Source organism: Ctenopharyngodon idella, chromosome 10, assembly GCF_019924925.1.
Source record: "Ctenopharyngodon idella isolate HZGC_01 chromosome 10, HZGC01, whole genome shotgun sequence".
NCBI classification, from domain to species: domain Eukaryota; kingdom Metazoa; phylum Chordata; class Actinopteri; order Cypriniformes; family Xenocyprididae; genus Ctenopharyngodon; species Ctenopharyngodon idella.
Window position 1 is genome coordinate 3,882,565 of NC_067229.1, and position 13,344 is coordinate 3,895,908.

Sequence of the window (13,344 nt, forward strand, 5' to 3'; positions counted from 1 at the left end):
GTTAAATGGTGTGCAGTTAAATTTAACTCATTGTATGGTGGAGAAATGCTATATTACTGTTACTACAAATAAAGATCTTTCTGATTACGTTATGTTAGCTTGACACAACAGTATTGTCTCTGAGGCATGGTAAAAACATGTTACTTGCGGTAAATAAAGAAGACGAGATTCAAACAATAAGACTAACTGTGTTGAGCTATTTAATTAGTTTTTCTGTCAATAAAGGTATCCAAACAGTTACTCACCTGTCTAATAAAACACATATTAAAGCATCTTTGGTGTTTCCAGGGTTTCTACAGAAGTAGAACCGGAAATTGAGGGTAATGCAGATGACGTCATTGACAGGAGATGCAATGACACGGGATTTCTCTGAAATTAAACATTGTTGGAAACATTTGGGATAATGTAAGTACACAAGTCAATAAAATATATAGCATTGTTCTTATGTTTGTTGGATAATTTAATCCAAAAATATTACATATTGTGCCTTTAAAACAAGTATTTGTAATATCATCCACATGCATTCATTCATTCAAATAAAAAAAAATTAAAAAAACATTGTTCATCATGTCATCAACAGTTGGATGTTTTGGTCAGTAGTTGAACAGCTTTAGTTCTCAAGAGAAGGACAAAGAGGAACCCCAAAATGTTAAAGATGCACACAGAAAATCTCACCTTAAGGGAACCTGATGGTGTCAAAGTCCAGACACAAACTTGAGAGATGATGAAGATCTGCACCTGCTCTTCATGAAGAACAGTATCTTACCTGATGTTCAGGATATGTTCTACAAATATAAACACCTTCAGAAATTACATTATAACAGCATTTGACCACTAGAGGGATGGGTCATATATTCTTACAGAATACTGGTAAATCACGCTTGTGATGTGTTATTTGCTTAGGGAACAGTTCACTATTACTATTGCTTATATTAGTATTTGTGAAAATGTTCTCCACAAAGAAAATTATGCACTGATAACCCATAAAGCAATTTACCATAGTAACAATAGTTTCACCCCAAAAAGTTACTGAAAATACAGTTCTCACCTTGAAATCATAATTGAATGAGATGTTCAGAGTGAAAAATTGTCCCTTGGATTTTGAACAGCCAACACAGCATTTTTTTTTTTTTTTGTCTGACTGACTGGAAACTTATTTATAAATAGTACTACAAGCAGTATTTTTCTACTAGATCGCCATCTAGTGTCCTAACCAGGAATTCACCATTCCAAGATTAGCACCACCATTTAATAATAATAATAATAATAATAATAAATAATAATAATAAAATTACAGTTAGACTCAGTCACTTGAGTTTCTGATTAAAAACTGACAGATACCAGTCATGGGAAAATCAGATGTGTTTTTATTGGCATTTATCACATGAACAAAATAACTTTTAAGTTAATTTCCTTGTTTCAGAAAAAGAAGCTGCAAAGTATTTATAGTAATTATATAAGAAAATAAGATGAAATGTCAAACTTGCCTTATTTACACATTCAGACTTTGACCAGATGCAACAAGTTTTATTATATTACAGTGAAAGCATATGCTGAAATGAAGACTTCCCTTATCTCTAACTCACTTGTGAAGATAACGCAGTGCACAACAACATACGATTTGACAGTAACAGAAAATATATCATCATATAAAATGAAATGGGCAAATATAAAAAGCGATATGAAAGAGACAAAACAGCATACATGAAGTAACAACACATGTACGTTTACTCTCTTGAAGCCACACACCTTAGATCAGGACCTGAAATGTTAAAGGTGAAAGTCTTAAATGATTCAGTGAGAGTTATTTTGTGTGCGTCTCCGTATCCCGCTGAACTGAACTACCAACTCTGTGAGAGTGGGGGAGATCATTTGGTCAAAGTATGTGTGTTCCTTAAAGCACAGAAGGAGAGATTTAATAGAGAGAGGTTAGGATGACAGCAAACATTAGCTTTTTTTAATATACAATTGTAATTTTATCAGGTTTAAAAATCATATCATATACATAGATATACCGAATAAAGCTGCGTGAACGTTTTTTCAGTGATTTCCCCATTGTGTGGTGTGATGTCATGAAGCAGCATATCCTGAATGGGAGAGAGAAGATTAAGAGCAATTCACTGAAAGAGGCGGCTAATGTGTTCTTTACATCAGGAGAGGAATAAAAGATCCAGCGAAACTGCCACCCGCCATGGTTAACTCCACAAAACACACTGACAACAACCAGTTAAACTAGTAACTGAAGCTGAATCTGCCTGAGGCTTTCTGAATATTTTTGACAATTTAATTTCCACCTTTATTCCAGTACATTAACTCCAGTGTTATTGCACATATCTGATCACGCAAAAATGCAAAACATCAGTCTCATATTACAGATGTTAACTGAAACACAGATACAAGAGATAAGCTCAGAGCATGAGCCTTTCACAGTTTGAATTAAAATAATTCTGTGATGTTTTACTATTAATCCAGCCAATAATAAAAAAAATAAATAAATAAACAAAACAAACAAAAACAAACAAAGACAGTGAAATAAGATTTGGATGACACGACTGGTGTTACTTATCCCAAAAGTTTCCTGTTACATTTTGCAAGTTACATTCTCTTTTTAAACTGACAAGCTGACTGAGCACAGAGGATGGCACCAGTTCAGACAATAAAAAAGCCACAAAATAAAATTAAATATCACAAAAACATACCTGATGTTCGGGATTCCTCTGGGTGCCTGTTTTAAAAACATTAAACACAGATTCAACATGTTTTGATGATAAAAACAGGTTTTATGTCTTTTAAAATGTATTTTACACAGTAAATCTCAATGCGTCACTTGTTATATCAGCTGTTAATCATACTTACCAGTTCTTGTTTGACGAGAGCCCCTGTTTCGACAGCAAATCACAACAATAGCTACAGCCACGACCAGCAGAAGAACAGCAACACCAATTACTGCTATAACACACGGAGACCAATCCTGTGCTGTAATGATGAAGAGATCAACAAATCGGCAATATGACCACCATTTCTGACTGACGTTTGTGCCTTTCTGTTTTGGTTGTCAGATATACTCTAATATTAATAGTTTATTAACCTCAGTTCATTTGAAAACGTGCTGATCTTAATATGGTTGTTGTTGTTGTTACATTAAAAGACTTGAAATACTCACAATAGACAGAAAGATCGATTCTCTTGAATATGGTGATATTGCCGGTGATATCGAGATGATAAAGTCCAGCGTGTTTAGCTCTGATGTTCCTGATGGTCAGAGATCCGGTCTTGTAGTCCAGCTCCAGTGTGCCTCTGAATCTCCCATCAGCTCCATCAAATGTAGCGAAGATCCCAAAGGTCATTTTTGCTATGACCGCGTCTCCATGTTCACACCTCCATATTATCACATCATATCTGTGTATTTTAGGAACACCAGACTCTAGAGTGACAGAAGTTCCCTCCATCACCAACAGCCTGTTCCCTCCATCTGTCTCGACATACAGTAAAACACAGAGGAACTTTCAAAGACAGAGATTAAGCATACAGTAAAACATTTATGCGTTTGGCATATGCTTCATAAGTCACAAAAGAAGCCAAAACATCAGCATGCAAAAACACATGCTGTTTTCAACTGGGACAGGCTCAAATATGCCAATAGCAATCAAACTCAAGAGAAATACATCACACAATACATCCTCAGCATCAGCCAACAGCAAATAAAAGCGTGTGACCAATCCACAATCCAGTGAGACAGTTGCTCTGAAATTAGCTTGAGCATTCAATGTAAACATGCAATGAGCGTACAGGACACATCAGCGAAGCATTAATCGCTACTAACCCCTCTAGGGTAAATGGCAGCCTAACCACACAATCATCCCATCCAAACTCCAGACAAGCGGGGGTTAATGACTTAAATGAGATCACTCACAGTCACAGCTAAATAGAGCAAAGCGGCTCAAACGTTGGTTCAGAAAGCGCCTTTAGAAATAATGCCAAATCACAGGCAGGTCCCAGATAGCAAGCAATGATCGAAATAATATTAAATCAATGTTAATGTGTCAACGTTAACTATAATGATTCAATATCACTTTTGCACCTGCAATTAATGTTGAAAAAAATCAATGGTAATGGCACTGAATCAATGTTACAATGTGATGTTGGTTCAACATCATGCTTGCACTCTCAGAAAATGAAACACAACGACAACTGACTTAAAGCCACACAGCCTGAAATCAACTGAAGATAGAAGAAGACAATAAATCTCTCAAGATCTCAGCAGAAGTTCTTTTTGAGAATTAACAGAGGTTTAGATGTTGATGTTTTATTGAAAATGACTCTTGGCTTTTTACGTGAGTTTGTGGTCTTTGTAACAGTGTTTACCAAAACATGTAATTTGTTGCAAAGAAAACCAGAAACAATGATGATCAGGTGATATAGCTTTAGTTTACTAATCTTGTTCCTGGCCAAAAGTGGTTATTTGTTATTAAAATATTGTATTCACCAACAATACTTTCTTGTCACAGATCAAATTCTGATTAAAAAAAAAATAAAATACATTATGGGAAAAACATAGTTTGACACACACAGACATCAAGAATCAGCATACGAATCTCAACAATGGTGACATCCTTCATGCCGCAATGCATGCTGGGAGCCAACATAGTATACAACTCATGACTCCCAGCATGCATTGCGGCAAGAAGCATGTCACCATTGTTGAGATTTATAAGCTGATTCTTGATGTCTGTGTGTCTAAAGACTTTTTGCTCTTTAATCCTCTGGGGTCTGAGGATTTTTGGGCCCTGGAGAAGTTTTGACATGCCCTGACATTTGTGCTTTTTTCAGTTGTTCATAAACATATTAATGACAAAAGTGTCATTACACTGTATTCAGCACAAACTAGGCTACCATAATATGTGAAGAACATGTATGTACATGTTTGTTTTTTTGAAGGCATAACGTTTATGCGTGGTTATTGAAAAAAACTTAAGTCACTGAAATAAGACCAAAAAAATATATTAAATCTATGTTCACAAGACTTCTGGGTATTGGAGGTTGTAGACTAGAGTTTTTGCTTCAAAATTATGTGAAAATTATCCTGCCTACTCATTCATATAAAACAATATAGATATTTAAATTTTGTAAGACACTTTTTGTCAAGAAACACAGTATGCGTGGAGGCGTGAATCATCATGAATAATGAGGTAATTCACACCTGAGAAGACAAAGGATTCACTTGGCCCTTGACTTTGGTTACATTAATTCTCTTTCAGCAATTGACTACAATATTTCATGCTCCTGACTGCAGTGACATGCCTTTTACTATGTACACTTTTTGGGATCAGTGACTGATTTTGACATATGAGTTCTCAAATGACCATTAAAGTCTTTAAAAACAGCAACTTTCAATTCTAAGTTTTTATTATCGATAACTCTTTCTTAAAGGGGGACTCAGTAGAATTTCAAAAACACTGTTTGGAACAACACTGTTCAGACAACACACGTGTAACCAATAAGCATTAGGAGCATATGAGGGAGATTTGAAAATAAGAAAAAACGAGAGAACGAGAACGAGAGATGAGACACAATACAAAAGCTCAAAAGAATATCACTGGAATGAAGGTTTATGACTGGGCAAGCGCTGTGTTAATATTAGATATTGTTAATATTAGAACAGCTGTCCAGCGCTGGAGAGAGCTAAGTGGGAAGGCCTGAAAACAGACGCGGAGGCTGCTTTGATTCCGCTTCACATGTGAGTAACACAGGGTCTGGAGCTGCTGTGCTGTTGGCGACTAACATGAACACTTATTTGTATTTACTCTGGTGTACTCTACATTCATTTTGTGTGCTTCCTTGTTGTTCTTTCTTCATCTGCGCTTTATTTTTCATAAAGCATTATTTTGTTGCATGCAGGCTGTGATAAACAGACATCCACTCGCATTGTGTGTATAACTGATACAGATAGTGAGAGTTTTGCAGTTAAACTACTGCACACTGACAACCACTAGAGAATGCGGTGTTTAGCGACATTGGTAGTGCATCTGCCTCGCATGCCAGCAGCGATTGGGCCGGGGTTCGAGACCAACTTGAGTTTTTTGAGCAACGTTGCTGGGAAATTTTGCTGCTCAAAGGGCACTTTCCCAATACAATTGTTGCCTATTCTTAATGGGAAAGTGCCCAAGCAACATGGCTCCTTAAAGCACTTCAATATTAAAGTGACTCACCAATGATAGTAACTCTGAATGTCTTGTGTGTGGTGTAGCTGCTGTTTCTCTTGGTGATTTCTACCACATAAAGTCCAGAGGTGTTGGGTCTGATGTCAGTAATGATGAGAGATCCATTCTTTTGGTTCAGCTTCAGTCTGTCTTTGAATCTCCCATCAAGAACATCAGCAAAGATTTCAGATGTTTGATTGTTTAGTTGACTTATGAGTGTGCCTTCAAACTTCCAGGTTATCTGATCATCTCTCTGTATCTCAGTAAGTCCAGAGTGTAGAATGACAGAGTCTCTCTCCAGCACCGGTACGATCTCCACTCCATCTGACGCCAGATTAATCACACCTAATGAACAGAGAAACATTTCTGTCAGCCAGCAAACACTTTCACCTTGAGTCTCAAACCTCACCTAAATACCTGACATACTCACCACTGACATTGAATGTCTTTGATAATAACCCACTGCCGCTGTTGATCTCAAGTTTATAAAGTCCAAAGTCATTGATTCTGATGTTCCTGATCTTGAGATCTCCAGTCTGATTGTCCAGCTGCACTCTGTCTCTGAACTTCTCATTATCATTAACTACTGTGATATTATTGGACTCACTATTAATTCTAGCAATGAGATCTTCTCCAAACCTCCACTCAATCACACCATCTCTCTGTATTTGAGTAACATCTGTATGTAGAGTGAAAGAATCTCCCACAATCACTGATACAGACTCCACAATATCTGTCTCAACACCTGCAGAACATACAGAAACAGTTAATGTTAAAATTCACAATAAATACGAAAGCAGAAATAAAATCACCCAAAGCCTAAACAATGTTACAACAGATTTACTCCAATTATTCTCTCGAAGACAATTCAGAGAAAGGAGATGAAACAGAAAGCTTTTGTAACATTAAAAAACTACCAGTAAAAGGTTTGGAGGTCAAGATTTTTTATGGAAAGAAATTATTAAATTAAAATTCTTATTATTATCAAAACTGACAGTAAAATTTCGATTTCAGATAAATGCTGTTCTTTTGAACTTTCTATGAATCCTGATTTTTTTTCAACATTGATAATAATAAAATGTTTCTTGAGCAGCAATCAGAATATTATAATGATTTCTGAAAGATCATGTGATGCTGAAGAAGACTGGAGTAATAATGCTGAAAATTATACACACCATTACTGATTTTCCTGTATTTAAGTACAAATAAACGCAGCTTTGGTGAGCAGCAGAGAATTCTTTTAAAACATAAAATATCTCACTGATCTAAAACTTTTTAATGGTAGTGTATAGAATAAAAAAGGGGCGAAAAACACATTAGGGGATTAAGACCCGAGCTTCCTAAAACACGTTTCCATTAGCAAATAAAAAGAAAAAAAGCGCGCGCACACACACACACACACACACAAACACTTACCGTTCACAAATAATGAGAAAAAAAGGATTAACACAAGGCTCTTCATACTGATGCCAGGTTGATCTGGTGACACGAGGCTCCAGCATGGATCCAGCATTGAAACGCCGTTTCGAGGTTCGCATTTTTTCCAGAAAGTCACGTGATGAACATAAAGAAATATACCTGCAACTGACCATTTCTTTTTGCGTGTCGAAACTTGACTCCAATAAAAACCGGTCAAGTGTAGTTTACTACAAGTGTAGTTGTTTAATTTTGGTGTTCAGTGAGGGGGCGATAAAGGAAAAGCTTACATTCTTCTGCAATAATGACATCAGATAGGAAAGGTTCCTCCATTTTCTCAGTTAATATATAATATATAAATGATATTTGCCGGTTTTATAGCTGGAGAAAATGTTACGAGCCAACAGATGGCGCTGTTGAGCAAAGCTACAGAGTTTCATGAGGCTTCATTTCTCCATCCCTAGTTCAGTGATTTATTCTGAAATTTTGCTAAACATTGTAGCCTATTTATGCTAAAACACATCTTTGTTATAACAAGATTTATTGAGATTTAGTTCAACTTTGAGTGGGCAGTAACAGGGCTGAAAACACTGTAATATTAGTGATTATATGCAGGAAAAAATCCATATGTTTATATGCAGAATTCAACAGATTCACCATTTCATTTATTGTGGCAAATACACTTGATAATTCAGCCTAAAATAAGCGTAAATAATAATTTTTTTTAAATTTAATTTTATTTATTTATTTTTTAATCAAATGCTGCATAAAGAAACTGAACTGAAATTAATAAAAAACGCTACATTTCACCCAAATTGTTAACATCCTAGACAGCAGGGGGCCAAAAACTATATTTTAAATATGTTTGAAATAATTACTGTTTTATGGCAGTAACAGAGCACTGTTGAAATATTTGCTATGATTGGTTTGACAGTTGTATTAAATGCAAAATATTGATAAATACATAAAAAATCTTAGTGAGGAGCAAATGATAAACAGGCCTTAAAGCAATTTGGTTATTCTTGATTTGTTCACAATAAACAAAATGAATATAAAATAAATCCTAAACAAGTGGATTTATTTTATAGTAAACTAAATGTACTATAAACTATTTATAGTAAACAAAACAAAACAAAAACAAACAAACAAAAAAAAAATTAAATCAGCCTCATATTTTGCCCTTGTTATAAATTGCCTGCTATTTCATTCAAAGTGTGTACTAGAGCGCCATCTAATGACCTAACCTTTTCGAGAAAGTGAAAGTGAAAGTAAACCATCTATTGTGTTTTATTGTTCCATAGTAATGATAATATTTACAATAATATATTGATAGGTGTCTCACATTGTCCCACAGCAACATTAAAATAGTGTAGATTAGTGTAAAATGTTTTATAATAATATGTTATTCTATTTAGTGTCCATTTCATTCATTTAACATATTTAATATTGGGGGCATCCAAGTTATTTGACATATTTGAAAAAAGAAAATTAAAAAGTAATGCAATAGTTAATTTCCCTGGTGATTAGTTACTTTTATAAAGAAGTAACAGTTACTAACCCAGTTACTATTTTTGAGAAATAACTAGTTACAATAACTAATTACTTTAGTTACTGTACAGTTACATGCTCTTAGTAAAACACAGCATACTTTCAAGCACAGGATTCAGTATTTAGTATTTAGGTATACAGATATAAAATAAATAATATATAAAATATCTGTATTAAGTGCCTGTAATGTCCATTTATAGTCTGACTCCTTCCATGGTTAAAAACCAGTTAATTTCAAGACGCTGGCGTCACGGCAGGTCGTCACGTGGGTCACCCACTCAGTTAGACGCTTAAAGTACAAGACGTTCGGATAGACGTTCGATTTGACGTTCGATCGATCGGTCGGTCGTTCGGACGCTTGATTTTGGCACGGAGTCCGCGCCACAGGGCAGGGGCGAAATCGCTTCCGGGGACCGGGACAAATAAGGCGGGGGAAGAGCGATGCGACCGCAAAGGGCACATTCGCGACCAAAGGGGCAACCCCACATCCACCATCCACCCCTGCCCCCTGTCCACACCACTGTTTCCAGTTTCCAGGATTCTTTTAAATGCTAACAGATGCCGCTGTTGTCGACATCATAGAGTTTAGTTATTTTAAAGTGATTATTTATTTATTAAAAACTTTTGATTTGTGTTACTGAAGAGAAAAACGCTTTTGGTAGTGGCCAAAACTTCAGTTCTTCAAACTTAAAATAATATAATTATAATACATATAATTAACCTGTTTTTTAATTGTCAATAATATTCAGCATTGGTCTCATGTGAATCATTTTCTCAACTAATAAAATAAAACAATAAATAATACATTTCAAAGCAATATTCATCTGAAAAAGAAAACTTTTGCTAAATCTTAGCCTATACAATATGGTAAAACACATGTTTGTAACACATAAGATTTATTGAGATTTAGTTCAACTTTGAGTGGGCATAACAGAACTGAAGACACTGTAATATTAGTGATTATATACAAAACCAAATGCAAAATTATACATATTCAGATTTCAATTAAAGTTGCAAATACACTTGTTAATTCAGCCTAAAATAGGTTGATACAAGGCTGTAAGTTGTCAACTCAAAAAAAAAAACTAAATGTGGATTAAAAACAAACAAACTAATAAATAAATATGCTCAGCGAGGAGCGAAAGGTGTAAAAACAAAATGAAACAAAAGCAAGCAGTTTAAAGCAAGTTGATTCTTCTCTATTTGTTAACAAACAAAATGAATATAAAATAAATCCTAGTGGATCTGCTAAAATAAAAACTTAAATTAAGTAGTCAAAGTCTTTTCTTATGGTGAACTAAGAAAGAAATTCAGTCACACTTTAGATTAGGGTGTCTAGGCTAAAACAAGGCAATTTGGGCTGTCAGTGAAAATCTAATGGACGTCTAACCATAGCCCAAGAATAGACACACAGACTACACAGAACATGTCAAAGAAATTAAACCAAACACCTTAAAATCACTGTTGACTTCGCTTACATTTCATACATCTCACAAGTTATTTTGTCAAAAATGTCATGTAACCGAATTCAAGGTTAGATATGGGTTACTCATAGCCAGACTATATAATCTATAGTTAACCTAGATGGTGAAATGACGGGGAGAATTGGACCCTAAACTAAACTATTCTTTATTTTTTACTGAGCTATATTGTCGCTTTGGTTTGTAACTTTTGCTCTGCAATCATCAGTGAACATGACAATGTCTGTCTTATTCATCTTTCCTGGATGTGATGATGTCATAAACTAAAACAAAAACAGTAGCCACGCCCACCAGAACAGAGGCGACCAATCGGGCGATAGTTTCAGAAGCGTGACAACAGAAAGCACAATCTGAGGAAATAAAAAAACAACATGAAACAACATGATACACACTGGTGAAAGACCAACAACATACAGTACAAAACAAATCAGGCACCAAACTGTTGGCATCCCACATGCTTATGTCAATAACATAACTAACATACCTGAACATGGCTGACAGAGCTCAGTGATGTTAACATATTTAGTCTGGTTGCTGATGGAGTTGTTCAGCACACAGCTGTACGAATCGTCCAGACACTCCAGATATAAAGAAAGGCTTCTGTTGCGATCAGACACACTGATGCTGGAGAATAAACTGTTTCCTTTGTACCAGGAGAGAGTCACATGACTCACATTCACAGCTGAACACAGCAGCACACATCTGGACACTGATGATGAATTTTCTGGGAATTCACTGATAATGACTGGAACGGGCAGACGAGCTTGAAAACACGAGATAATATAGAGAAATGTAGCTTTCCTGCAACTATTCATAGCATACAAAAACAGCAACTGTAAATCTCAACTCACCATAGACAACGACACTGAATATATGTTTGGTTTTTGTTTTGCTGCGGCTGATGGTCATTTGATAAACTTTAGAGTCTGTGATTCTGGTGTTTGTGATGGTCAGAAATCCTGTTTGATTGTCCACCTTCAGTCTGTCTCTGAATCTCCCACCAAGAACTTCATAATAAATTGAGCTGTCGTTGGTCGCGCGGTTGATTTTCGCAATAAGAGGCCCGTTCGTTTTAAAGTTCCACAAAATCAGATCATCTGTCTGTAGCTCAGTATCAGTCTGTAGAGTGACTGAATCTCCCTCCATCACTGACACTAACTTCACTGCATCTGAATCAGCAAACACACCTGGAGAACATAGAAAAAAAACGAGTCAGTCATGCAGATTAAGGTTAAATTAAGCTTTAACTGAAATTTGTAGTAGTTTTGAACAATTACAAACTCTGGAAAGTCAAATTTTGGCTTTCAAATGAGATCCTTTTGGCAGATCTCAGAGCCACATCTTCATATGTTACTCACCAATCAGACGGCAACAGCACAAACAGAACAAAACTAATCTTTCGAACATTTTCTTCAACAGTATTGAACAGTTCAGGGGTCTGAAATAGCATCACTCAAGGTGCTCAAGCTCTAAGCGCTGTGGTTTGCACTCGATGATAACAAGTCCAATCTCCTCCGCTGCTCGCCTTCTCTCTCCTCCCTCTACAGATACGACTGCAAACCTGATCATGCAAAATGACTGACATGAAAGAGAGTTTCCTGCTAAAAAAACAACCCAGGAGAATATTTCACTGTGAATTCAATGAAGCAATTTGCAAAGTGCAAACCCCACAAATGGACACATTTACTTCAGACTGTTTAAGGTGTCTGAAGTGCATTTGCATGGGTCTCAGTCCTGCTAAACAATGTGCCATGTGTTTAAACGTAGACTGTTGATGCTTGTGAGCCTACAGATAACAGGACGACTGCTGATTGTCATGATAACAGTGTGATTTCTTTTACTCTGAACTAAAGATTCCTTCTTGTTGTTTTTACAATAAAAGCTGCAGTTTAATAAAACTAAGTGTAGGAAAACTAACAAATTACTTTTCCACTTTTAAGGTGTTTACAAGACAATGATGTACTAAAAACTGAAAAGTTTTTCCTTTGCGTTTTCGCATAAAATAACTAAAAAACACTGTATTCTGCTGCCAGGCCAGTAGTTGGCGATGTGACTTTGTAAAGAAACACTGTGCGTATATAGACTTTTTTTTTTCTTTCTTTTTTTTAATGCTTTATTAAGTAACAAAACACACAATAATTAAATATGTGCCTATAGACTGAACATGTTTTTGTAGTTTACACGATAATGATAGACAATAATGGTATCGATTTCAAAAGTTTGTGTTTTCAGGCCTTCAGAATGCTGTTTTTGTGTAAATTAATGGCCAAAATGCATAAAAAAGTTTTCAGTTTTTACTGTGTCATGTAAACAGCCTTTTAATGTGATAATGAAGCCAATAAAATCATGTCACGAACAAATTGATTTTTTTTTTTTAAAGAAAAAAGTCAAAATGTGTTTTTGTCGTTATTGTGATTGACAGAATATATTCAGCAACTGAACTGTGTTTGGGCGTCAAAATGAAACTTACTGATCTGAAAGGTTTTATGTGGTTTGATGAACTGTAGATTGTGTTGGACAAACAGCTTGTGCAATAGTGGATGCGTGTTTGAGGATGAGTGTAGGTGTGAAGATTGTGTCTGTCTGGCCTTTTGTCCTTATTCCTGCTGATATGAAGCTCACAAAACACTTTTGCTATATGAAATATAATACTATGAATGCTGATGTTTGACATACCAAAGCATTATTCATATTGTTTG

At 35.6% G+C, this 13,344-nt stretch overlaps 2 protein-coding genes across 2 annotated transcripts; both read right to left on the minus strand.

Moving 5' to 3' along the window:
* Window positions 1–1,347: 1,347 nt before the first annotated feature.
* On the minus strand, window positions 1,348–7,749 carry LOC127519769 (uncharacterized). The gene is made up of 8 exons (XM_051907310.1): window positions 7,617–7,749; window positions 6,631–6,945; window positions 6,210–6,545; window positions 3,164–3,472; window positions 2,857–2,976; window positions 2,700–2,725; window positions 2,016–2,087; window positions 1,348–1,893 (listed from the first exon to the last, which is right to left on the minus strand). Exons 1-8 carry the CDS (start codon window positions 7,711–7,713, stop codon window positions 1,795–1,797), a joined length of 1,374 nt encoding a protein of 457 aa, XP_051763270.1. The 5' UTR covers window positions 7,714–7,749; the 3' UTR covers window positions 1,348–1,794.
* Window positions 7,750–10,873: 3,124 nt separating this feature from the next.
* Window positions 10,874–12,163, minus strand: LOC127520212 (uncharacterized). The gene is made up of 4 exons (XM_051908155.1): window positions 12,004–12,163; window positions 11,497–11,832; window positions 11,130–11,408; window positions 10,874–10,995 (listed from the first exon to the last, which is right to left on the minus strand). Exons 1-4 carry the CDS (start codon window positions 12,050–12,052, stop codon window positions 10,874–10,876), a joined length of 786 nt encoding a protein of 261 aa, XP_051764115.1. The 5' UTR covers window positions 12,053–12,163.
* Between the last annotated feature and the right edge of the window lie 1,181 nt (window positions 12,164–13,344).

Coding starts and splice junctions, on each gene's coding strand:
- LOC127519769 (XM_051907310.1), bottom strand. CDS start 7,713: ATGCTGGATCCATGCTGGAGCCTCGTGTCACCAGATCAACCTGGCATC. Junction 6,546..6,630: donor AAAGACATTCAATGTCAGTG/GTGAGTATGTCA, acceptor TCTGTTCATTAG/GTGTGATTAATCTGGCGTCA. Junction 3,473..6,209: donor ATTCAGAGTTACTATCATTG/GTGAGTCACTTT, acceptor ATGTCGAGACAG/ATGGAGGGAACAGGCTGTTG.
- LOC127520212 (XM_051908155.1), bottom strand. CDS start 12,052: ATGTTCGAAAGATTAGTTTTGTTCTGTTTGTGCTGTTGCCGTCTGATT. Junction 11,833..12,003: donor GTGCTGTTGCCGTCTGATTG/GTGAGTAACATA, acceptor TATGTTCTCCAG/GTGTGTTTGCTGATTCAGAT. Junction 11,409..11,496: donor ATTCAGTGTCGTTGTCTATG/GTGAGTTGAGAT, acceptor CGTGTTTTCAAG/CTCGTCTGCCCGTTCCAGTC.